The sequence below is a fragment of the Ursus maritimus genome, unplaced genomic scaffold (genome assembly GCF_017311325.1).
Source record: "Ursus maritimus isolate PB19 unplaced genomic scaffold, ASM1731132v1 scaffold_1, whole genome shotgun sequence".
NCBI lineage: Eukaryota > Metazoa > Chordata > Mammalia > Carnivora > Ursidae > Ursus > Ursus maritimus.
In genome coordinates this window covers 73798590-73826065 of record NW_024423343.1, presented here as the reverse complement: position 1 = coordinate 73826065, position 27476 = coordinate 73798590, and the positions used below count along the sequence as shown (strand labels likewise).

The following is a 27476-nucleotide window of genomic DNA, read 5'->3' as shown; positions in this document are numbered from 1 at the left end:
TGAACTACTTATACTTGAATCTTTGTTTCAGTTGCAAACTAAGTAGAGCAAGGAGTAGATCTTTGTTTGCAGCAATGATGAGTGCCATAAATCTAAAGGACTACTTTAAGCTTGGAACCACCTAAGAAAAATTGAGTTTTATTTGCATCCAGTGCAAATGTTGTAGTAATCTGGAGGTTAATTTTTTAATTATGTTTAATCGAAAGAGTAGTTTACAGATTAGAAGCAGTTGTACCTGATACACAATAGGTGTATCTTTGTGCCATCTAGGGCATTCTAATTTGCCTTTTGAGGAGTTTTATATTTTTAATCCTTTTTGTCTAATTATTATGCCATATACCAGACTTTCAAGAAGCACCTAATGATAAAATGTAAGTGAATACCTTTTAAGATAGGAAATATTACCAACATACCAGTAAAAATACATTCGTAAAGGATGGCACAAAGTCTTGCACCACAAATCTGTGGCTAATAAACAAACAAATATACTAGTTTATATAGCTGTCACATGAATGATATATATTATCACTGCTATGTCTACATTTTCAGGCATAAATCAGTTAAGAACCTCAAAGACCAAATATCTTGGTGCTCCATGGTACCAACCAACGAGACAATGATAGAGGGAAAGTATATATATATATATATATATATTTTTTTTTTTTAAAGATTTTATTAGAGAGAGACAGTGACAGAGCATGCACAGGTGGGGAGGAGAGGGAGAAGCAGGGTTCCCGCTGAGCAGGGAGCCCAATGCAGGGCTCGATCCCAGGACCCTGAGATCATGACCTGAGCCAAAGGCAGACACTTAACCGACTGAGCCACCCAGGTTCCTCTGCGTATGTCTTGAGAGTAGGACAGTACTCAAATAATGGGCTTTGGGAAATGACACAGACCCGCATCTGGGACTTTCCTCTGCTACTCATCGGAACCAGAGTTACTGTGAGCCTTTGTCAAAATCTTGGCTTCCTCAGCTTGGAGAAGGGATGAAGACGGCCCCTGTTTTCTGGGCTACTTCATTCAGGGGTTGAATGAGATAATTCATGTAAACTCTAAGCATAGTACTTGCCGCAAGTAACATCTCAGTTATTATTTGCTCAAAATCTAGGCATACAATCCACATTTGATGACATTCTGTCTCATCTTTGTGCTCTTTTATTTTTAAAATCTTGCTGTCCCAATAACAAATGCTAAAGATATATTTTTGAACTTCTATGGAAACAGTTCTAGGAAAAGAATATTTGCCCAATAATTACTTATTGAGTTGAAATGAAAACAGTTCGTCTTTGGAATCTCTAGTCCATTTTGTAAAAAAACTGAGCAAGGGAGTAAGGTAATAGAATAAGCAGGATACACTAATACTATAACAAACCGTGACATTTCTTCTATTTGTTTTCCTTCTACTTCATTGTTCAGTCTTCCCATTTTAAACACTACTGCTGTTAAAGTTGATGTATGTTTAATACTTTACTCTGTCTTGAAGTGTTTTCAAGGAAGTTTCCAAATTTTCAAAATGACTAAGTGATGGGATGCAAAAGGCAGTGTAATCAAGTGAAAGAAAAATGCCAATGAGTTTGGGGTCTGGAGAAACTTCTGTCACTAAGTGGCTCTGGCCACGTATCTGAAACCTGTAACTCCACTGGCTTCGGTTCTTCATCTGGAAAGCGAAGCACTTGGCATATAGTGACAGAGTCCCTTCAAACTGTGAACTTTTATAGTAAATAGGAAGAACTCAACAGAAGTATTTTATAAACTCCCAACTAAGTCTAGAAAAATCACAACCTCTATAATAAAGCTGGATCAAACACACTTGTGAACCTTTTAAACACACATGGGATATATATGAACATAATGTAAATATATAAAAATCAGTGTGCGTATTGCAAATGTCTTCGTGTTAGGATGGAAGGAAGGAACCCCTGTAGCAATGCAGAGCCAGCAGAGGGCGTTCAGTTCCTGAGCCCCTTGCACAGAACAGGGAACCGGCTCTGCCTCTTGCGTTGCTTAAACAGTTTTGCCAGCAGCTGCTTATGCTACAAATCCGAGCAAAATTTGTTTGCAGTTTTTCAAATTTCAGATTTTTCAAAGGGGTAAAGATAAAAGTGGTTTTAAAGAATAACTATACAACATTAGGATTTTAAGCATGACATGTATAGACAGATTCTTTCATTGTGTGAAACAAAGCATTATGAAAAATATTTTAGATCATTCTCCCAACAGTCCTTGAAAATTGTCGAAATGTTTTATTTGTAGATATTTGGAGAAGTATAACATAAATGCCTTTGAACATACTCCCCAAAGTGAAAAATACAGAACAAACCATATGCATATGTGAAGTAATGAAAATGCTTACTTTCTCTGAAAAAAAAATGTTAAGATTGAAAGGAACTGAGATTGAAATTGGCTATCATCTTTTATATGTTAGGAATTGTTCCTAAACTCATTTGAGTACATCAGTTCAGAGACAGAAATTGGTCTCTATAAAGTCTACAATAAAAGCAGGTAATTCACCTCATCACAGTCAAGAGCCACTTTATGAAGATATATTTAAATAGAAAAATTATTGTAAAAATGATTGATGCTTTCGGAAGGCATAACTGGGTGTTATAATTTTCAGCCCAGACACCAAGATGCAATAGATGTGAAATCTAAAATCAGAATTCCCTATGCAAAATTTGCAATGACAATTTGGAAACTGCTTCCATGACTTTTAGACCCTTCGACCACCGTACAGAATCAAAGCAGGTGTACGGTTTCTTAGGGCTGTCGTAACAAACTCCCACAAACAGTGGGGCTTGAACAAGAGAAGTTTATTGTCTCTTCATCCTTGAGGCTACAAGTCAGAAATCACGGTGTCAGGAAGGGCATATTCCTTCCGAAACCTGTAAGGGAGAAGCGTTTGTTGCTGCTTTTAACTTCTGGTGTTTGCCTGCAATCCCCGTGGCTTGTAGATGATGCATCGCTCAGATTTCTGCCTCCGCCATTACAGAGGCATTGTTTTCTGTGTATGTCTCCATCTCTGTCTTCTCCTAAGGACACCATTTTGGATTAAGGGTCCATCCTACCCAGTGTGATCTCATGGTTGCTTATCTAATTATATCTGCAATGACCTTACTTCCAAACAGGTTCACGTTCTGAGGTGCTTAGAGGTAAGGACCTCAGCATTTCTTTTGGGGTACACAGTTCAACCCATAACAGGAGGTTATCACAAGGTGGAGAAGATTAAGGTTTTCTAGGAAAAGAGCAGTTGCCCTCCCTCTAGATAGGAGGGGGTGGGATTCTAGCTTCCAGAGACAAGCCTTACTGAGAGAGGGAGTCAGGGCAGGGGCAGCTTCCTGGGTGTGCAACCCATGCCATCAAGTAGGGCCCTACAATTTGAAAGCCTTCATAAATTTTGAACAATAAATCCTGCATTTGCATTTTGCACTAGGCCCTGCAGATTATGGAGAACACCATTTTAAGAGCTTGCTTGGTACATGCTTCATGCTCGTGGGGAACGTGGCAGGCTGTGACTTGACTCACACACACTAAAGCTGGCCTGTGACAACCGAACTGAGGGGATTGCACCGTCTGAGTCAGCTCACCTCCCCAAGTTGGTCAAGTCATAAAAAGCAGCCCACTTATAAAATATGCATTGTCCTTTTCGTTAGCGCTGCAGCGAGAGCTGCTTAGCAATGGGAATCTCTAGAGAACCAAGAACACGCTCAGGAGAAGGAGCTTTACATTTCTGCCATGCCAGAGAACAGGAAGGAGTTATCAAGAGACAGTTTAGGTAAGACCTCTTCTACTTGTATGACCCTGGAGGAATCAAAACCCAATTAGCAGCCCAGGGGAATTTGGGAGTGGGCAAGAGAGAGTAGAAAGAAAAGAAGCTCTCAAGATGGTAAAATAGAGAAGTTAACCAAGCCCTATCCCACTGCAGACTTCCAACCTAAAGCACGTCCAATTTCAAGAAAGGAAGAAGATTTGGGATTACATTTCATTCAGTATTTCGATTAATAATATTAAACAGACCATTCTAATTTCTGAACTGAATCCCCAGGGGTCCTGGACAGATAAGCAGAAAAACCTATAGTTTTCATCTACTGGTTAGGGAAAGATGCATTATTTATTCCAATGTAAGGGGTTAGGGATTGGTGTTAGGGGCTGAATTGTGTCCCCTTCTCCATCCATATGTTGCAGTTCTAATCCCAGTATCTCCGAATGTGACTACATTCGGAGATACAGGGTCTTTAAAGATGTGATTGAAATAAAATGAGATCATTAGGGTGGGCCCTAACCTAATATGGATTTTTTTTTTTTTTATAAGAAGAAGTGATTAGGACACAGGCACAGAGGGAAGACCATGGAAGACACAGGGAAAAAATGGTCATCTACAAGCAAAAGAGAGAGGTGCACAGATACCCTGATCTGGAACTTGTGGCCTCCAGTAACTCTGAGGAGATTAAAAGCCACCTAGTCCATGGCACTTTGTTATGGGAGCCCTAGCAAACTAATACAATAGGAGACAATAAAAGCTGAATTGTTATAGTCATCAAAGTAGTTTTGGAAGGGCCCCCAAAGTGGAACAAAGGATCTGTCACTTCTTATAAGATAGCTGAACTTAAAACAATTGAGTAAAATTGGCCTTTTTAGTGGTTGTTTCCAGAGCTAGCTTGACCAACAGACTACAGAGGAAGATGTGTAATGCTAGATGCCTCATAATTTTATGTGTTAAAACAAATATGAAGATTAGATGCAAAACAGAATTTTCAAAGCACCATAAACTATTGCATCTATACAGTTCATGTGAAGAGCTCTGCTTACTATGCTTTGCATAGATGTTAACTTGGTATGCATAGGAATGTGAAGGTAGGGATGTCTGGGTGGCTCAGTTGGTTAAGTGTCTGCCTTCAGCCCAGGGCATGATCCCAGGGTCCTGGGATCAAGTCCTGAATCAGACTCCTTGCTCAGCAGAGCACCTGCTTCTCCCTTTGCCTGCCGCTCCCCCTGTTGTGCGCTCTCTCTGACAAATAAATAAAATCTTAAAAAAAAAAAAAAAGGAATATGAATGTAATTGTATAATATAACAAAAGGAATTTAATATACGAATCATATCACACGTGGTTTCTAACACAGGTGCTCAATTAATGTTAACTTCCTCCATATTCCTCTTTTATAATGGATGGAAGGACACTGAGATTGATTATTTTACTCTGCTTCTAGTCATCTTTGTTTAAAGTGATGGGATTTAATAACCCATTGTTAATAGAATCAATCTGGCATTCGAGCAACTGAAAATATATGCTAAATCTAGCATTTGTGTAACTCACTTCCAGTTTTAGTGACAATCAGTATTGATAACCAATGATAAAGCAATTTGAGTGGTAACTAAAAGGGGAGGAATAGTGTCCAATTTTTGTGAAAGACTTCACTGATGAGGGACTCGATCTTGTAAAGTCATCGCCATGTGTGATGTTCAAGTTAATGTGCTTTATATGTGTTCAGGATTGAAAATCTTACCTTATAATCAGGCATAAATCTTTTAACTGCAACAGGACAACAGATCAGGCAGATACTCTGCCAGGAACTACACATTCCAACTGCGATGTGGGGTATGGACACAGGCGACAGCTGTAGGGAGCCCCTGCTTCCTAGAGAATCTAAAACAAGATGTGAGGTTGTCCCCAAAGTCATAAGCAACTCAGTAGAGGTTGACTATGTACGCTGCAAGAGTCAGGACAGTCTGTCACCAGATATGAGGGTCTCTAAGGGTCGGCACAGAGAGGCAAGAGCCAAGCCTGCTGGGATCCTGTTCTAAAATTCTTTGGGACATGCTATCAAGGCAGGAATCCCTATCCGAGGCCACATCCTGGGAGGACCTCTAAGACTGGAATTATCACACTAGATATCAGTCACTGACTGCTATCTGTGTACCTGGATCTCTACAAAGTACTTTGCATGTAACATTTTAGTCTATCCCAAAGTGAGTTCCTTGAGCCTCCTATGGTAGGAGATATGAAAAAGCACAAAGGTGACGATTATGGGTAAAAAGATGATACATATAAAGGGTAAATCACTGAGATCAATCCTAATAATTTCCAGATAAAATCAAGAAAGACATGTATATACTGACATGCACTGATTTTTTATTATTATGCAGAATAAAAACCATCCTAGAAACACTTCAGCATAAAAATGAGATTCTCAGGTATGAAAAATAAATTAATCCTGTTAATTATTTATTAGGATTTGTTAACCAATTAATTAATGCCAGAAAATAATGAAGGCATTATATACAGATTTTTTTTAAAGAAAAACTATTTGTGGGCCAAGTATTTTAACATCAGTTAAATTTTTTTTCAAGTGCAAAGACCAAAGAAAGATAATTTCAGATAATAGATATAGGCTCAGAAAATATTCTACAAATAAATCTTTCTTGAATATAAGTCACTTAAAATAGCTACTGATTGACCATAAAATGAATTACAGTTAGGTATTAAGGAACAAAGAATGTGGTTGACTTCTCTCAACAGGTGAAGTTACCAAACTATCATAAGAGACCTGAGGAGAAATCATTGTTCAGGCCATAATTATACTCATACAAAATTTGTGGCAAATGTGGAGGCTTTGGTGTCTCCATTTACATTGGCATCTGTATACAACTAAAAGAGTATGATTTCTATGTGGAAAATTATGCTTCACATTAAAACAAAAGATAAAAGAAATTTCTCTAGAAATTTCCCTCCTTTAAATTAAGGTTTACTACTAGATTCATTTACTTAATTAAATATGTTTGTAAATTAAATATTGTGTTAAATACCGTATTTGGAAAGGATATAGTGCTAATATCTGATGGGTGTTTCTTTTATTCTTAGTTTAATCATAATTTCTATTAAAAGTATGAATATTAAAAAGTACTGAAGATATAATTTTTTTTCTGAATGCCATACATGAAATCTATATTTTATATAGTTCAATTAAATGAACTTCATATACTTCTCAAGTTTTTACATCTTTGTGAAGAATTTCTTTTGCATTTTTCTCCTGCCACCTGTGATTTTCAGGGAAGCCCTGAGTCACAGTGCTGTAGATGCGACCCTTTCAAGACTAACTTGTTCAGCTTACACACTAGGGCTCTAGAGTTTATAGGAGAATATAGAGCTGACTTCCTCTAATTTTACCAGTCTGTTTTGGGAAACTAAAAGATCCTCAGATAACCTTCCCTCCCTTACACTCTGTCTAGACATTGTAAGGAAAAAAATACCCACAGAATACTGAACCGTGCTTATTAAAGTGAACAGAAGAAAATAACTTCTGTAATTATTAACTTAATAACTCTCATGACCCTTTAATAATCAATGTTATACATTATTCATACAAGGAGTTTAAAAAATAGAGATTATTATAGTATCAGTTTAAATTAGCTAACAGTGAATCTACGATCCACCTTAACATTTCTTAGATATTTTGAGAATTGTAGCCAAGCCCAGCTATAGCCATATGAGAAAGATAACCATAGAGCCTACCTTTCTTTAATGAGGTCTCTAGAGAAGCTAATTCTACAACCTTTGGAAACACACTGACAATATTTAATAAAATTTACATGATGTTCTTATGGAGAGAAAGATTTAAACATATTTATGAAAAACATCGTTCTCTCTATAGAGTTGGGGAATTGGTCATATGGTGGGGAGAATAAGGACCCTCATATAGTCCTATATAGTTAACAAACTTTATCTTACTGAGTCTGTTGTGAGATATATAAGGCAAGTACAGTGCAGGAAATATGGTGCCAGCAAATAATATGTGTTTAATAATTTAATTTGTTAAATTGAGGCTTCACAAAAACCTTATAACACAGATAACACTGTTCCTATTTTGCAGCTGCGGAAAAGGATTCAGAGAAGTGAACTAGCTTTCTCAAGATCACACAGCAAAGACCATTTGAAAACACAAAGTTGATATTAATGTTCCTCAGAGAAATCTGCTATACTGTGACTTTTTTGTTTTTAAGGAGATTATTTTATTAGTCGAATTTTATATTTTTAGGTATTTTCTTATACTGCTGACAAAGAAATCCGAACCGATGACTTGTGCTTGGATGTGTCTAGACTCAGTGGACCTGTAATCATGCTAAAATGCCACCACATGAGAGGAAATCAGTTATGGGAATATGATGCTGAGGTATGGTCTTTTCCTTAGTTATTATTTAGTGCTTAAACTTAGTTATGTATTTCAAATACACTTCAATCCTAAGCTATTTTTCTGCACTGGAAGAGCTATATTTTCAAGCATGCGTGCTCCTATCTTATAACATTAGGATGGTATAGTATAGAAATAGGGTTTTGTCAAATGAGTTCATTAGTGTAAAACAATGAATAAGGAAAATAAAGTCAGTATTTATGTGCTGACAGTGTGTTAGCACGTGTACATTCTTAACATAAATTAGGCAAGGGGCCAGTTATGCTTATCTGGGAGGTATGTATGAAGATGCACATTATAGGACAATGCCAACAATATTTCCATTTTTCACATTTTAAATTTTATACAGTTGTGATTGGTGAAATGTATCCTTCTCAATTGAAGGGAAAAAAGAAAAAAGCCGATAAGATTAGCTCGAATGCTCTTTATAATAGTAAATACTTCGCAAAATTCAATAAACTAATTAGGCACATAATCAGCTAAGCAGTATTTTCTCAATATAGCACATCTTTCTGATAGAAGAGAGGCAGAGAAAACAAAATTACGGCTGGGAATTTATAGCCAGGCAGTGTGTAAAAACCAGATCAGCCATCAGATGGAGCTAATAAAAAAGAAATATTTTCTTCTCCGTAAGGAAGGTGCCTGGAAACAGCTTCATTCCTTTCAGTTTCCTTGGCTTAGCAAAATGAATTGGGTCATTTGTGTTACATTTTCCACATTATTAAATGGTTGGTGACTTATTTAAGATAAGAAATAAACTACTCTTGCAAGATAAATGATGCACTAGAGACAAACGAATTTCACAAATGCAGTGTTCTGCCTCAGCCAAGATACTCCGCCAGTGCAACGTTTTAAAAACCGATCTACAGAGTCCTTGGTATTATTGATATTGCAACAAGGTCTTCTTTTTAAAAACTTTTTGAATGTCATTTCAATTTGCATGATGTAGCTTCTTAGCAGGAAAACTTATTGAATTTTTATGTGATTTGAAACTGATTATGTAGAGTTAAAATTTGGCCTTAAAATTTGTATAATATGACGAAGCTCTTTGGACATACAGTACTCTCCTTCTGGGACATAAGGAAGGGCAAACATCCCGAATCTTTCCTACAATGCACCAGTGTGTTCTCTTCAAACTCTTGTCTCCCCAGTACCTCGTTTACCTGTCTGACCCCCATTTTTTTCTCTTGAGCTCTCATCATCACCACCCTTTATATTAAGACTGCAGAAGATATTTCCTTCAATAATACGTGGAGGTAAACCTGGAACCTTGGCTCCCTCCCTCTTCTATTAGGAAAAGTACAGATAAATTTACAGATAAAGGAGAAATCCTGCAAGTAGTATTTTTTTTAATGAAAAATTTTTTTTGTTGCTATTGCTCTTTAGTTCTTACCAGGAGCCCAGGACTTTATTGGGCTTGCGCTAAAAATAAAGAAATCTAGCATGTATTTCTAAGGAAATGGCAATGAGTGTACGTACTTTTTATAAGATAAAGCAGTGTGGAATTTCAGAATACCACTTTAAATCTTCAAACCTTTAATTTTTGAGTAGACGATGGCTGCTATAGTCAACTCAGATTCTTTAATTGCTGAAATAACTACATTCTTGGTACATAGGTGTATATTTTGTTTATGTTTTTGTCAGCCAGTAGAAAGATTATTGAATACTAATGGATTTTGACAGAAAAGAGGAAAAAAAATAGGTTGCTTCACCTAAGACACAGAAATTTACTATTTTGGATAACTAGTAGTTATCTATTGCAGGATTTTTCAAGTGTTGTGATATTTTGTATCATGTAAACTTTGTTTCTAGAACACACACAAAAAAGCTTATAATATGCCATAAATATTGAGAAATCTTTTTTGAATAAACAGTCTGATCATTGTAATGATTATGTAACATAGCTTACTTTACTCTCCTATATGTGTATGTTTTCAAAATTAAATTGTGATGTTCAACCTGTCTAAATTTAATATTTTAAATCATAATATAGATTTTTTTGTTAAATTTATGAATGTATAAATCATGATGTAGAGAAGTCACCAAAGAATCGAATAATTGTAGGAATAATGAATTGCCTTTCTGGAAATTTCAGCTTTGAAATAAGACTGATTTTTGTGAAAAAGAGACTTTTTTTTTCCAATAAATTAAAATATAATCCTTGGGGGTCACTTTAGTCTACAGAATAGTCCCAACCCTTGCCACCCAAAGTGTGATTCTGGAACTAGTAACATCACCTGGGAACTTTTTAGAAATTAGGAATCTGAGAACCCTACTAGACACACTATATGGGACTCTGCCTTTTAACAAATCCCCAGGTCATTTACATACATATTAAAGTTTGAGAAGGATAGGTCTAGACAGTGGCCAAACATCTACTTATCTTCCTTAGTCTTTTTATACACTGTTGGAATTACTGCAAGGTTAGAAAAAAGCATAAATATGCTTTGGAAAATGACAGGCCTCCAGGAGAGATGGGGGAGCGATAGGCAGCCCCAGGGTAAGAGGTGCCTTGATGGGAAAGAGGAATCATTGCCAAGTAGTGCTGGTCTTCTGGCATCCACCCTGTGGGAAGTAGAAAGTGCTGCTTGCTACTTCTTTAATTCAATTCTTTATCTACTACTGTCACAGGCAAAATTATTTTTCTTTGAGAAACCTCTGAGGTGGTGTACTATCAAAGCAGAATAAAACTTTGTGGAGTTCACAGAATTACAAGAGCTGAAACTTTTCCTAAAGTTCTCTTCTTTCAGCCTTTTTTATCAGGAGGAAAGTAAGCACAAAGATCACACCACCAGCAGCGGGGACGGGAGTTCAGTTCTAAGTAATCAAAGAAAGCTCGTTACCAGTACAATTGTGAATCTCACAGTGTGAGCAGCTCAAATATTCCACCACTTTATCACCCATAGTACTTTCAGTTTTAGAAAAGCAAGTTGTAAATAGGAGCAGAATTATTGGAATATGCAGAGAAAAACTAAAACAGTATCATAAAGCCTCAAAATACGGAGTCTGTCCAGTTTGTTTGCTTCTTAGGTGAGTGGTGGGGGGAAAGAAAGGGAATGAAATTTATTGAGTGTCTACAATTTCATCTGTTTTCTCAAGCAGTTCTAACACTAGGCCTATAAGATAATATTATTTGTATTCTTCACATTATTAAATGTAAGCTTATAGTGTTTAAATAGCTTCTCTAGGTTTTAGACCCCAGGTTTCGGGCACTGAATTTAGCAGTCTTTCTACTATACTGCATTGCCTCTTGAGGTCATTGAAAAACTAGAAATAATGAGGCACTTTTAATGATGCTGATCTGATAAGCTAAATGTATTATTATAATAAATGAAAGGAATCATGAAATATTATCAATTATTTGTGGTACCAAATTTTATTCACATAGAATTTCTCCTTTCCTTAATAATTGGAAAGATGTTCTGCAATAAACATTGTCTGTTTAGTTGAGCAGTCATAAAACTACTTTGTCACCATGGTCTAATTGCTTACAAATCTTACACATATTCATAATATAATTACAATCTAATTGCTTCTCCTTTTATTTGAATGAAACTAAGCACATGTTGATAATAAATACATGTCTTTGGCCAACTTTGATTTGAAATATAGAGGTTCCTGGAACTTTCTTAGCTAAATATGTTTTAACACAGCCATGAATGTAATTTGGTACCACTTTATAGCTGGCTAAACATGTTCGCTTTGGGGACAACTGAGCATCATTACAGAACTACAAGATCTTCACCTGGTCTAGAATCTCTTAAATAAATTGCCTGAACATTTTGTTGGTATGAAAGCCATTGCCACAGAATTAAAACAAAAAAGGAATGCTAAATTTCATATCACTGAAACATTAAAGGGTTATTTTTAGGGGCACCTGGGTGGCTCAGTCGGTTAAGCATCTGCCTTCAACTCAGGTCATGATCGCAGAGCCCCGGGATCGAGTCCCGTGTCAGACTCCCTGCTCATCAGGGGAGTCTGCTTCTCTCTCTCCCTCTGCTCCTTCTCTCTCTCTTGCTTACTCTTCTCTCTCAAATAAATAAGTTAAATCTTAAAAAAAAGATTTTATAAAGTCCTGTCATCCATCCATTTTATTCAGATTTTCTTATATTCTGTTTGAACATTGCAGTTGTGTTCCAATCCATCTGAAATTTACATTTTCCTACAATAAGTGCACATAATCACATTTCTTTTAGAACATCCAAGCAGCTATATACAGTGTAAGAATCTAATTTTAGAACAGAACACTTATGCTCAACAAACACTATGCAACAAAGAAAAAAATAAGGGAGCAAAATATGATGCTAAAAATAAGTCTTGTTTTTCATGTGACTGAGCAAGTTGACTGAGAAAATGAATTCAATATCCATCTGTATCAAATGTTTCCCAGAGTCACAAGATAAGGGATTTTTTTTCAGTAGGTAAAATATGTCGGATTGATATTTACTGAAATCACAGAAGCTTATATTTAGACTTTATTTAATATCTCCTCTTTTATTTACCTTTATCAGAAAGCAGGTAAATGGCAATATAATTTCAAGGTAAGTAATCTATAATGGCAGCCTGGCCATTTCCCTGTGTAGCACTCCTAATAAAAACAGTGGCTCAATTTACCTTTAGAAGGCTGTGTATATCTGACTAGTATTGCCTGTCCATATTCCCATTGACCCATAGCTGTGGTTTCTTACGTAGACTCAATTCGTGAATATAGGAACTTCAATAGTATAGTATTGTAATTCTAGTTCTGGTTTCTTAAACATTTACACGGTCTTTAGAATACTCATTTCTGTTCTAGTGAAACACAGTTCACCTTGTCAGGAGATCATACTTAATATTTTGAATAACTTTATTTTTTTTAAATTATGATTTTGTACTTTATCAATAGGGGAAATCTTACCACCATGGCTATTAAACATCTGTAACAGTCTGCTTTTTTCTTACTTTGTTTATCATTATATGTAACAATAAGTTGAGTTTCATTTTAAACTTTTTAACTCTTTCAACTCAACTTCATTTTAGTATGGCGTCTCTACACTGAGGCCTATGTGATTGACTCTTTAATTGGCCATGCAGTCATTTCTATTTGTTCATTAAATTACCAAGTTTTTCACTTAGTGAAGGTACAAAAGTATGACCTGATTTTATAATTTTGTAGGTCTTACTTTGTCATTAGCCTTGGTTTCCTAGCCTGATTTCAATAGTAATTGCTTTTTCAAAAGGGTAGATTTAGGGGTATTCCATGACACATCTCGTCTTGGATAGCAAAACATATAGAAATGTTTAAAGACAGGAGTTATTCATGGTTTTCATGTAGATCTTAAAGCAATATGGCTAAAATTCTGTCAAGAAATACTAGTGCTTTATACCTCAGAGGAGAATAATTAAATAATGTTATAAACAAAAACCAATACTAGCGTAGGGTTCGTATTACCCTGTTTTCTAGTCAATATTTTAAATGAAACAATAGGAAAAGATATTTGGCAGTAGTATGCTTCCTTTCAGCCGGTATGTCACATAACCTTCAAAATTGAGTGAACATAGCAGTATTCCAAAGTTGTGAGGCATTTGCAACAAGTATGGTAAGGGTTGATATGCTTAATAAAGAGTATTTAAAAGAAAAAAAATGTACATGCAATATAAAAATATGCAGTCTTGCATAATCACAGGAGAAATATTTAAATTAATTTTCCATTTGCATTGGCTATTTATAACTATCAAAAATGCATACATAAAAAATCATTTCATCTGTGTCCTTTTCTCTCTTTATCCTATGTCAAGAAATGTTTTCAATGGGACACTCAATCCTGGTGTAGGTGTAATAACACTGACATACATGCAGTACCCTGACATATAATAAGCATAAGAAATGTTAGCTGTTACTGCTATTATTAGAAAATAATTATTATAGATTTTTTTAAACTTTGCCAGTATGTATTAAAATGTTCATACCTTTTGACCTTTTGATTTCACTTCTAAGAATCATTTCTGAATTAATGATTATAGAGGTGGAGAGAGATGTTCAGAGATGTTATAGCATTATTTATAATAGCTCCAAACTGGAAAAATATTCCCCCCAAATGGAAAAGTGAAATGACTTCTGGCAAATCTACTTTGTAGAAATTGTGTATTTCTTCTGTTTTAAGATTATTTTAATGATAGGAAAGATAATAAGAAATGATAGAAAACCCACAATAAAGTGGGAGTGTATTTAATAGGATGACCACAGTTAATACATTTGCATAATATAAACACTAAAAATAACTAGCAAACACATAAAATATTAGTAATTGGTATCTTCTAGACAGAATACTCAGAAAAATAAGTAAACTACACTTCTTTTTCAAACAAATGAAAACACTAAATGTTTTTGTGGGTTTTTTAAAATAAAAAATATCCTTTATCTCGATGGCATTGAGTTTTCTAATTTTTCTTCTGGTTTAATGGTTTTTCAGAAGGACCAGGAGTGAAAGTTCTTTGAATATTTTTCATGGTCATTCATATGATAATATTTTGGGGGCAAATATTACAAATGTATTTTTTATGGAAAAAATTCTACTGTATTTATGTTCTGGCATTATATTTCCTGAGCATAAGTAAGATCAAGTTTTGTTTCATTTTAAGTCAAGGGTAACTTTGTAATTCATTTTTCTTTTTAATAGCAGATGAAATTCACAATCACTAACACTGGGGTCTTTGATGTTAACATGACATTTACCAAGAAAAACCTTTTGTAAAAAGAAACATCACTGAAGGTAGGGATTAACAAATTTAGGAATTTTAAACAGTGTAGATAGGTAATTTAGGTATGGTAAAACAAAACAAAACAAAACTAGCCTCAACAAATCAAACCATGTAGTAAACCTTATCATATTACAAAGAAAATTTATTATCTATGATGTTACCTTTTGCATCTTTATAAATCATTTGTCTACCGTTTTACTGAAGAAACTAAGTCCTTGAAATGGAAAATCCAGTGATTTGTGTCCACTAAACAGCCAAAGGGATGTAGTCTAATTTTATCAGAATTTCTTTTCTGCATTGGCCATTCACTACGTGTTTCAGTCAAAACAAAGTGCGTCCTGCAGGCAGGCACTGGGCTTGATGACGTAAGCAGTCATAGTTCCTGACCTTCCTGGAGCTCATGCTCCTGAGGAGGAAATGTATGAAAAACAAGAAACAAATTGTGTTTAGGAGAATTGGGTCAAATTAAGAGCCCAAGGGGAGCTGACCTTTTTCTTTTTCCGCTCTTCATTAACTTTCTAATTGACATTTGGATGAATGGGGTGGTGCCTAAGTGCAACTCTTTTAGCACAGGTTAGCCGTGTGAAAACGTAGTGGAAACAGTTCAAGTACCACACTGTACAAAGTGAAGCAAAGAGTTAAAGCTAAATCATCCCCTAGATTTCCCCTGGCATCCCCTCAAATTTAGGGCAAAGGAATGAAGAAGCCAAAAACCAGTAAACTCTCTGACTATTCAACAGTTTTGAGTATCTCCTCATAGAATAACCCAGTTAGCACTAAAGACCATTTTATCACTACAATGAGCACTAAGAATATACCTTTTCTGTCCAAAATAACCTTTTGCTCGAAACGTTTCACCATTTGATCTCAGGCTGTTCTCCAGTCTCCCAGTCTTATTTTCATTTACCCCTACTTAATATGGTTGATAGTAACGCCATCCAGAAGGAGCTGGCTCATAGTTCCATGGATGCAATTCTTGTGATGGGTGCTTTCCATCCTTATCCAGTAGAAATTGTACGTTGCCAAGAATGATTGATTTATTACTGCCTTTGTATTTGATTTTGTCATTATTATTTTCTTTGTCAAACAGACCCACACTCTTCTTCACATAATCACCCAGTCCTGTCTCTCAGTAAGCAAAGTAGCTGATGGCTCCCAGCAGCCCACTGTGGAAACATGTAATGATAGCCCTTTGCAAAAATGGCTACTAAGAAACTATACAAGAATGGAAGTTTTTAGAAATATTTTTGAGAATCCTACTGATTACATTCTCTAATAAGTTTTGGAAGTTTGTGTTGTAGACTGTGTTAAATTTATTTTACTATTTTTGTTATGTTCTGTTATTGAAATCTAGAAACTTCTTTAATATGTACTTAAGAAAAGTCTTTATGTGCTATTTCTCCATGGAATTATTTTTCTTTTACTTCTTTGCTGCTTATTAATTTGGAGGCTGACTATATTAAGTAGTATTTGGTCTATTATTAATAAGTATTTTCCAATTTTTACTTTATTTCAAATATTTATACATGCATAAATATAATTAATGGAATACATTATGACATTAGCTCTTTTTTAGGCTAACTGTAGCCATGTTTATGTAACAGTAGATTTTGCGTTAGAGCTGAGAAAAATCAGTTAGAAAAAACTAACATAGCCAAAAAAAGGATTGTTTGGGGAACATTTAATTAATTTTGTTAATTTTATTCCAATACTTCTATTGTGTGCAGATTTAGAATAGCTTTTCTAGAATTTATTATTTTAACCTGAAACTTTAAGCAAATGCATTTTTGAAGACTAATATGTAATTTTCATTAACTTTATAAATTATATCTTAAGTATTTCCTTGTGGTTGGCAAAGTGATATAATAATAAAAGCTTTTTAAAAATTTTACCTCATCATTTGTGTGATTTGTGAATAACTTCTCAATAAGCAATAAAATGAATAATTATTCAGTTGAAGTCAAAAAACTGTTACGGAATTTATTTTATAAAGAGTGCAGATAAGAATATGTCCTAGTTCTTGATCTTAAGGGGATTATTGTCCTGTAAATAAAGGATATTACATTATGCAGTACCTTCCTATGACAACACATGGGAAGTTAAAGCATTATCCTGGTTCCAACGAACCAGTTAAAGTTGTTAGGAGAAGACACAGTTGAGCTTGGAATGCTCATGACAAGGCTGGATGAGGTATAGAGAGGTGTGGAGAGAAGGGGCATTGTTTACATTAGAACTACATTTGAGATGTGTTAGAAGGCTGGGAAAGTCTGCACTCTTTGCACAGAGAACTTGTGTACAAGGCAATTTACATATATCATCTTCGTTTGTTTCCAAACATACCTGGTAGTATAACGTCCAACAAGGGGTCTTCTTAGGCTTAACTAGACATTTAGTCTCACGAGTTTACTTACAGAATTCTTGGACAGAAACCACAACTTGCTTCTCTCAGCAGACCTTGCAGCAGTTCCTATTAGCCTTAGGGAGCCAGCTTTTCCACAGGTGACAGCCCGCTGTGGGGGGAGGAGAGCGGTATGAGGCTGGTGTGATGGCTCTATGACTCACGGGAGACAGATCTCTGTCACAGCTCCTTAGGCCCAGCTCCTAGGATCCCAAGAGCATATGCAAAATTCTAAGTCTTGGCACTTCGGGAAGTCCATGATTTGGTTTCCTGTCAGGTATTCATAATGTAATTTATCAGATACAGATGCAGTGTATCCTTCAGAGGTTATTTTTACCGTAAGCAATGTTGCCTAGAGACATGTTAACATTGTTACTCTTATCAGATTGCTAAGGGATCACAGTTACATAGTTGACTAAAGGTTAACCTGTTTAAGCTGAAGAGAAAAGGGCGTTTTTAAATACTCATAAGTATAATTAAGCATTTTCTGACAAAGAGTCTGATTCCTCAGAATGATTTGGTAGCTTGTCCAAATTTTCACGGCTAGTAAGCTGGGGAGCAGGAATTCACATGTAGGTCTATCTGACCCTAAAATGTCTGGTTTTTCTACTGCACTACATTAAAAAGAAGAGGTTTTTGGTGAGTTGTTTATCTTTGTGATAGTGGCTTTTGACTATTAATGAATTCCTTTAGAGAAAATACTTTTTACAAAAAAAAATACTCATCTTTTCAAAACTATCATTATTTGTGTACTTGACATCACGTATTCGATCTGATCCTTAAAGTCTCATTTTTTTTTTTTTTGAAAAAGATCTAATAGAAGCAAGCAAAGGTAAATGGCTTTTTTTTTAAAGGGAACATATATGCACAAAGGACCTCAGGTACATAACAAAAATAAAGAATATTTGTTGACTTTAATTAAAACTTTCTAGAAAAAAATGTTTTGTATCTTTTTTTTCAACTTGGTTGCTGGCTTATAAGCCAACAGCATCTTTTCTGGTACCATAAGCATAAATCAACCATCTTCTTGCCTATCTTTGGCCTTTGGCCATTTCATATTTTCTCTCTCTCTCTCTGGTATAAATAACTTGATTTCATGTACTGAAAGGGCAACAAAGGCCTCAATCTTGAAATCTCCTTCATGTCTAATAGCCTTGTGCTTTTAATTTCCTGCTCGTTGCCAATGAAGCATCCCACCACAAGCCTGTTTTCCATTCACTCTTTCCTCAGNNNNTGAGCAGCCCAGGTATGCAGTCCTCCTAGTCCAAACAAATTACAATTGTCCAGGCAGTGTTTCTCCACCATTTTTGTTGCTTCCGTCCTGCATTTTTTAAAATCCAACTTACAGTGTAATTTCAAGGGCTGCCCCCCACAAAAATTTTTGTTTACCGTTAATTTTAGTATTGGCAACAAAAGTATATGGTGTGGTTTTTTTTCGAGACATACCTGCAAATTACTTCCCATACATTTCAAATGCTTTTCTCCTGGTTGGGGGTTTTTCATATAAAATGGTTCTAGGCATTGCCCATGAAACTGAGCAGAAATGTTTATAATTTATGTGCATGAATTAATATGTATAAAACATGTGGACTTAAAATGTATATCTGGGGGCGCCTGGGTAGCTCAGATGGTTAAGCATCTGTCTCCAGCTCAGGTCATAATCTCTGGGTCCTGGGATCAAGCCCTGTGTTTGGCTTCCGGCTTAGCAGGGAGTCTGCTTCTCCCTCTGCTTCTCTCCCCTGCTCATTCTCTCTCTCTCTCTCTCTGTCTCAAATGAATAAATAATAATTTTAAAAAAATCTTTAAAAGGTTTATCTGAAAAGTTCAAAACTACAGTTTCAAAATATAAATGCAAACTCACAAGACATGTGATGACTGGTTCACATTTCAGCATTCAGGTACTGAGAGGAGGCTTATTAATGAATATCACTATGCAGAAAGTAAAATACACATCAAAACATATGACCATACATCTCTTTTTTATATTCGGTATTGATATTTTTTAAGATGCTTAAAAATAAAACCCGAAATATGGTGAGCATACTATGAGGTAGCATAGGTCTTTGTTGCTATGATAATTGTTCGTCTACACTGAATGTCCCATAGGCACAGATACTATGGCGCGTTTAGTATTTTGAAATGGGAACATCTCTAGCGGTTTTGTTCATTTGGGTCACAGCTGTGACATCTCTTTGCATGTTTACCAAATGGTTACTGAATTAACACATGCCTAAGAAAACTAAGCTTTTGTGAAAGCATGTTAATATTTGCAGCCCTCAAGTGAACTCAGAGCTCACAAATGGGCTTTTTGCAAAGGAGCCTGAATTCTTGGCAATGCATGATAAATGTCAGCCAATTTCTTTAACCAGCTGCAGCTAAAGGTGCATTAGACAATGATGAAACCATAACAGTAAAATGTGTAATAATTCAGAGCCATGTGCACAGTTCATTTTACAAACATATCACTGTGTTTATACTAAGAAAATTATAAAGGATTTTTTTGAAGAGATTTAAACTGATGAACTAGTGAAGTTAAAATAGGTTGCACTGATTATTGGTTATCTTTTACAGAGACTCACCTTGAGACATGTTAACAGTAACCAATGCCTCGATGAACCTTCTGAAGAAGACAAAATGGTGCCTACCATGCAGGACTGTAGTGGAAGCAGATCCCAACAATGGCTGCTAAGGAACATGACCTTGGGGGCGTGAAGATCTTTTCCCCAAAGCCATGAAAGTGTCCACACTTTTGTTTTTCCATTATTTCAATTAGGGANAGATATTAACTTTGCTGAATTGAAAGTTTTAAAATCCTTTTAGTATTCTAAAATACAGTTGTTTATAATTCATTTTTAGGAATGTTTGCTTATTTCCCTACTAAAATTTGTATCTGATCAAAAGAAGCACATACAATATATAAATAACAGCAAACTGTCATTAAACATCAGAACAACTTGAAAAATAAATTGTGTTTGCTTTAAAAAAGTAATCTCTATTGCCCTCATCTCATAAGATCAGTCAGGGGCTTATTTTATTTTTATTTTTTGTCATAGTGATTGAAAGAGAGACAATGTAAATGCCTTATAAAATATCTTCTCTATGATATATTATCAATTGTTTTAAAAACTCGCTCTGTTTCTAATGGACCTTCATGGAAACATGTTGAATTTCTATGTCAACAACAAGGCCACATATTGAATTATTTCTGAGCAGTGAATTCATCGTATAAGTTTCAATTTTGTAGGAAAATAATTAAATTGGATATTGACTTTTCATAGAGTCCTTATAAAAGCATCACCATTAAACAAAATAGAGGAGAGTTTGAAAGTTCAACTTCAAGTACATGAAATCAGAGGAAACTAGCTAGGCATTGAGCGGAGCAAGATGAAGCAAAACTGAAAAAATAAATCATTTTAAAAGACATTCTGTTCGGGTTGCAATCACTGCTTACACAGGTTGAGCATAACAATCATCTTGGTCCCAGAATTGATGCTGGAAACTCAATTCTTAACCACTGCCTCTGTCTCACAGTAACTATACAGACCCTTTTCTCTTCACGCTAGAGAGTGACTTGTCTCTTATGCTGTACAGAATTGTAGGTGAAGGGTACAGTACTTTCCATAATTTTTCATTCTTTTGCATTTGAAAATTCTAGTTAGGCCACTATTACCTTTTTAATTTTATGTTTTAAAAAATAATGTGCCACTATCAGAATTTCACTGCCATCTAATAGTATCTAAAGTTTTCACCAGGGGAATGAACTCAATACACATCCATTAAACTTTTTTTTTTTTAATTAAACTGCTTGAAATCATTTGCCATAAACTATAGAAAAACAATCATAATTAGGCCAGCTTCACATGTTCTTTTTCCATCTTAAAACCCTTTATGTTCAAAATACATGAGCAGAAGATGTGAAAAGGAAAGAAAATTTGTAAATTTTAGGATCTGACACCATTTAAAATGCCCATGAAGTTGTTCAACATATGTATCTTATCCATTATAAGTGTATTCAGCTGGTAAAAGAAATTTGGGGGGAAATGGAAGAAGCATCCTCTGGAGCGAAGATGCTACATCTTTGGCCCTCGTCTTTTCTTAAAAACCTCAGAGAAACTTTTAATCAGTATGGCTACACACGAACTCTCCCTTTTTGTCTCTCTCTGTCTGACACACTGACACACACACACTACTTTCTAATGAAAAGGAGGACACTCTGAAGGTCGGTAAAATCCTGTATGATTTTCCCAGCTAGCAACCCTTTCTCCTTTGGCTGCATACTGGCACAACTCTAAAAGATTTCTACAACCTGAAGCATTTCAGGTTTATTCCTTAAAGTATACACACCCCTCACCTCCAGGTGGCTGGAAATCCCTGAATCTCCTAAAATTTCAAACAAAAGTTTGAATGTCGGGGCACATTGTTTTAAGGAAAGAATCTATAGCTTCCAGCAAACTTCAAAGGAAGCCATGACTCCCAAGAGCTAGTGAACCGCCGCCTGAAATTGATAGTGGCCTCCCAAGACACTGACTTGACTTAACAATTACGTTTGCCATTTTGCTCTCTTTTCTTCCTGTCCTAAAATACAGTAAAATGTCCCTGCACAGATTCTTCCTTAAACGTGAAAAGCTCAAACCTTCAAGGAGTCTTTCCTACTATCTGTTCCATTTATTGTGGATTTGTCCATCAAAATGCTTATGTTATCTACAAAATGGGCAATGACAATTTTTTAAAAATGCAGCTGCTCCATGGAAACAGACTTTGACATATTTCAGGAGCATTTTAAATATTTGAAAGTCCATTACGGTCATAGCAACAATACAGGAAAAATGAAAACTGTGTAGGTTTCATGCCAGAGAAGATTTTCAAAGAATCCTCAGATGGCTTAAACACATTGTGTTAGAGTATTTGATAAACAAACAAAAAATGCCATAAAATATAAAACACCAAAACCCAGAAAGCATTGATATTCAATTTAAGCAAAAATATCTATTGTATTCAGTACAGAACATTAAAAATGGTGATTGGCTTCACAAGCATCCATCTCATCTGTGGGGCTAGACTAACAAATATTTTAACTGATTTCAAACTCCCCCTTCTGATGTTTTCCCCACAGCAGTTAATGCCAATTCCATCTTTCCAGATGTCGAGATCAAAAACCTCAAGTCACTTTTGATTCCTCTGTTTTTCTCTCAACTTTCATCTAATCCATCAGCAAATTCACTTGATTCTATATTTGAAATATAACCAGGAGCCAACGACTTCCCACCGCGTCCACTATGTGCCACCACCTCTAACTTTTTAAACTGCGGTATGCTTATAATTTAGTTCCCCCAATTTCCTAACCCTTGCCTCCAATAGTCTCTATCAGTTACAGCAGCCATAGTGATTTTGTTAATCAATTTGATTGTGTCACTTCTTTGCTCACAACCCGCCAATGATTTTCCATGTCTCTCTAACCAAATTTCTTACAGCGGTCTCCGAAGTCTCTGACGCATCTTCTGTGCCACCGCTTACTTGCTCCACTCTGGCTGCCAAGCAGGATTTTGGCTTCTTGTTCTGCTCCCTCTGCCCCACAGTTATCTCCCCTCACTTTCTGTAGGTATCAGTCCAAATATTGTCTCATCGGGTAAGGCCAACCCTTCTCCCTCATGCCTTTTCTATCCCTGGTATGTTCTCTGACGAACTATAAATTTTGCTTTTTTTTTTTTTTTTTCTGTCTACCTTCCACCTCTCCCCCCTCCCCAACATTCTCATCACACACCCTAGAATGTAAGCCCCGTAAAGGCCAGGCTTTACCAGTTTTATTCACTGTGGTATCCCCAGCATCTAATAAAGTTCTTGGCACAAAGTAAGTATTCTTTAAATATTTCTTGAATTAATGAACTGAAAAATGCGTGTTAAAGTTGCTAAATGCTACTGTATATCTTTTTTTTGCACAGTATTTTAAATTTTAAAATAAAATCTAGTAATATATTTAGATGAGATTTGCATAACTTTGTCTCCAAATGATAATTTTCTCCTAATATTCTTTACATTAAAGTATGGACTATATTTTGTTCTCTATGGTAAAATAGCCAGCCTTATGGAAGTGAAATATGACATTTTATAAACATGCTGCTATATTATGTAAGTTGCTTTATGAAGATAAAAGTTTTATTTTGATTTTTTGGTTGTATTCGATGGCTACCTGATGGAATGAGATTTTTTACTTTTAGAGTGGAGACGTATCATCCTCTTAAAAATCATGTATTTTCACAGTTTCATAGGAGCTATTACTAATTTATTTTCTACGTACAAGTCTATGAGTGGAACACAAGCATAGCAACTTTGAGAGGAATTGACTGATGATCTATTCCTTGCTTCTTCATTTACAAGTAAGACCAGCATCCAGTTATGTAATGTGGCCTGTCTAGGGATCAGATAACTATAACAGTGTTGCCAGGACTCATCATTGTTAATATGACCTAATATTGTCTTCAATTAAAAAGCATTCAAAAATAAAGTAGAAAGGGTACAATGAGAAAAAATGTCTTCATTAAAAATTTTGTGATAAGTACATTGATTTATTTTAGAGATATATTACTTCTCACTACCTTTCATATTTAAATAAGATTAGTTCTACAAAATAATACCACAGGAAATAAAGACCTGTAGCAAAAATAAAGAAATTAACAGGAAACAACCTGACTACAGAACATCCTGGCATTACTGGGCAAAATGGGTTTCAGGAAAGCAAAGCCTCTTAAGCAGTAACTAATGGAGCATACCCTCCCCTCACTTCTCTTTTCCATATAATTATGTTCAAGTTAAAAATGATTGGCCTACAGCTTGCCCAGAGCATTAGACCATCTATTACTGTGAACATTGGATAGATTCTAGGCTATGCAGGTTTAAAGACTACAGGGTAACCAGCAGAGATTTCTAGGCTTCTCAGTAGAGCTCTCTAGACTCTAGTAAACACAACCCATAAATTCAATTTTGCCATAGTTCTTAGAGCCTAATAAATAAAAAGGGGGAAAAAGCAAAGAGTAAGAAAGAAAGAGATACTAGAGTAAAACAACAGGCATGATTTTACCTTTTTTTTTTTTTTTTTGAATGGGAAGTTAAGAGAATAGTATGAATTGGTTCAGTAAACCTTAAAATATTGGCTGCCCACCTACATAATTTTTTTACCACTTGAGAAATGATGATCATAGGTGATCACAAACATTTTATTTGCATCTTATTTATAGATGTTCAGTCTGGTCTCAGAGGAGGCAAAACTTACATGCATTCATAAGTCCTAAAGTATGCTAATTTAACAAATATGAAGAATTCAAGAAATTCAAGATCTTAATGGATGTGTCATCATCCACAAGCTGTCTTTCTGCAGAGCAGATATCTGCAAACCTTGAATAAATTTCCAATTCAGTTGGACAGCAAAAATTCAATGAAGTCTTAAAGTAGTTTGTGTTTCAGGATTCGGCCACTACCCACCACTTTTTACTTATTTTTCCCCAATATGTCTAAGCATGGAATAGATAAAATCAGCACTCTCTGTACAGCACATGAACACACCTGGTGTGACTACACCGCGCTCAAACTGCTATTAAGTATCAGCTATTGTAGGAATTTAAGGTGTTGAATGAACACCAGCAATGTATTTTAAATAGTTTGTGTACATTTGTGTCCGACTTTTGTTTCATACTGTTCAATCAATTCTAAAGGCAATTTTCATTGTATGTATTCAAAAAATCTCTCTGAAATACTAGCGATGCAGGGCAGCTCTTTTGTTGACCATCTTTTAAGATAAGGACCATTTCTTTGTTAACCAGTGTCATCATTATATAAAATTATTTTGTTTTTGTTTTTATCTAGGGAGAACAAATCACTTAATATTTGGTTTTTAATGAGTTCAAATGAGAATGGAACTTAAGATGATTAAGCTATATCTCTAATGGTTTAAAAAATGAAATTTTCATCATGCATTTAATTTGGTGTAAAAATGAACGTAAGCTGCTGCTTGGTTTCAGTTGTACTTTCTGCTAAAAATAGCACAAGTGAAAAAAAAGAACTTGATGATTATATGATTTTTCTTATCTTTTGGAGCTTTTGTTTTTTTCGTTGAGCGTAGCCATAGCTAAAGTGACATAATTTCAAAAGTCTTTTAGATATATACTTGGCACACAGTTCTTTAACATTTATAAAGTAGCTTGTGCATAAAGAATTACACATTTTAAATATTGTAAGCATTACTAAATGGTATAATTGTTCTTTTGCTATAAATTTAAATATTTATATGTTTTTGTAGAATTAAAAAATACCAATTTAGTTTTCCTTGCTATATGTTGTCTTTTTTTAAAAAAAAAATGTTGTTAGCATTTTAAACAGATAAACAAGTTCAGTATTTTATGCTTATGCTCCATTTTGTAGATTATTTAAATAAATGATTAAGTGCCTATGGATATCTCTTAGTGGTAAGAAAATATTGTGATCCTAGTACAATTTTGATAGCAAAAAATATATAGAATAGAAACATTAAAATGTGCATGGTTCCAAGAATTTATCATTTTATTTTTATTCTAAAATGATTTGAAATCGATATTTTTTTTCTCTTTCGGTTTTATAAAAATAACTTGAAACAGAAAAGCTAAAATGTTTCATATTATATGATGAAAGTTATTTCCCCGACTGCTGTGAGTCCTGGCCAGTTCCTTGCTTCTGATGCTGGAATTCTGGAATACAGTCCCTCAGGGTTAGGAGGAGAGGGTGGAATTGGCAACCCACTCTGAGCGCAGTGATCCCCCAGGATCAACCCTGCAATCCTAACCACACACAGGCTCAAGCGGGAAATGATAGATCATTTCATTTGCTAAGTTAAAAGAATGAAGGTGTCTGTTTAGAAAAAAAAAGAAAAAGAAAAAAAAAAAAAAAAAAAAAAAGGAAGGAGGAGAGAAGGAAGGGAGGAGGGTGGGAGGACTCTAACACTATTTTTGTATTTTATTTTGTTCTGAAGACGACTTACCTAGAATATCATTTGCGTGATTCAGAAGCTCATTGATTTGCAAACATCATGAATACCTCATTGGTTTTCCAAAAATTTTTCTATGACTGTCAGTAAGAGTAAAGGATGTTTTCTAGACTTTGTATCTTTTTTTTCCTAAGATTTGTTCATTTATCCCAGAGAGAGAGAGAGTGAGCGGGGGAGGGGGGGGTCAAAGGAAGAGGAACCCAAGCAGACAGCCCACTGAGCACAGAGCCCCGTTGGGCTCCCTCCCACGACCCACGAGATCATGACCTGAGCCGAAATCAGGAGTCAGACACTGGACACTCAATCGACTGAGCCACCCAGGCGCCCCGCTAGACTTTGTGTCTTACACTAAGTACCTTCTCGGCTTTCTGTAATTAGGTGGAACTCCCTATTACACCTACTTTCTTTCTGCTATGTTCTGTTCTCTTAATTCTTGTCCCACAGTGCAGCCTTGCATTTCAAATACTAACCAGCTTAACTCAGGAAAGCAGCTCTACCCACCTCAGTTTCTGGTAGTCCTGTGCCCTCTCCTTGGTTTCTCTTCAGCACTGGTAGAAACAAAACATGGAGTCTTCAGTTCAACAACAGCACATTTCTGCCTCCTCAGTGGAGGAGCTGAGCTATCTGCCAGCCTCCATGAACTCCCTCTTTTCTGTCATAACAATTATTTTTTTCCACATGACAGAGGCTATTAATCACCAATCTCAGCTTCTACTATTGGAGTTGGCAGATAGAGAGTTGACTGAATTTCTGCTGACAAATCTCTTCACCAATTTTGTGGCGTGGAAACCTAGATAAACATGCAAACATCTGTTCACAATTTTCTCTGCTAATGAGACACGCGGGCGTGGTGCCACAAGCGCCCTTTGCAGACCACGTGATAACTCATTTAAGGCAGAGACTAAGAGATTAAGACAGTCTAAACAGTTGAAAACAGCCTTCACAAAGATGAGTGGCACCTGTGTTCTTAGCTTCTGCCCTGGCAGCTTCCCACCGCCCTCTGGGCTCTTACTGCTGGAGGGAGTGCCCCAGGGTCATCATCTCTTAGCTGCACTCACTCCCTGCTCTCTTCCAGAACTGTGGATTTCAGTAACTGCCACGTGCTGCTCACTACCAAGTGTCTCTCCCCAGGTCCAAACTCTT

The 27476-nt window shown here is 35.7% G+C and overlaps 1 protein-coding gene and 1 long non-coding RNA gene across 4 annotated transcripts in view; one reads left to right on the top strand and one right to left on the bottom strand.

Moving 5' to 3' along the window:
* GALNT13 (polypeptide N-acetylgalactosaminyltransferase 13) overlaps positions 1–16201 on the top strand; it is a 429753-nt gene extending 413552 nt beyond the window's left edge. Inside the window, exons 10-11 of one of the 2 annotated variants that reach the window (XM_040644821.1) lie at positions 8032–8166; positions 16046–16201. In XM_040644821.1, coding sequence (XP_040500755.1) covers positions 8032–8166; positions 16046–16201 — 291 coding nt within the window. Of the gene's footprint in view, positions 1–8031; positions 8167–16015 lie in introns of both variants that reach the window. The other variant, XM_040644814.1, reaches the window with a different exon arrangement.
* Positions 1–27080, bottom strand: part of LOC121106056 — a 41964-nt gene extending 14884 nt beyond the window's left edge. The window contains exons 1-2 of one of the 2 annotated variants that reach the window (XR_005838755.1): positions 26835–27080; positions 17337–17526 (exon numbers count right to left, since the gene is read on the bottom strand). This is a non-coding gene — a long non-coding RNA (uncharacterized LOC121106056). The remainder of the gene's footprint in view (positions 1–17336; positions 17527–26834) is intronic. The other variant, XR_005838756.1, reaches the window with a different exon arrangement.
* Positions 27081–27476: the final 396 nt, after the last annotated feature.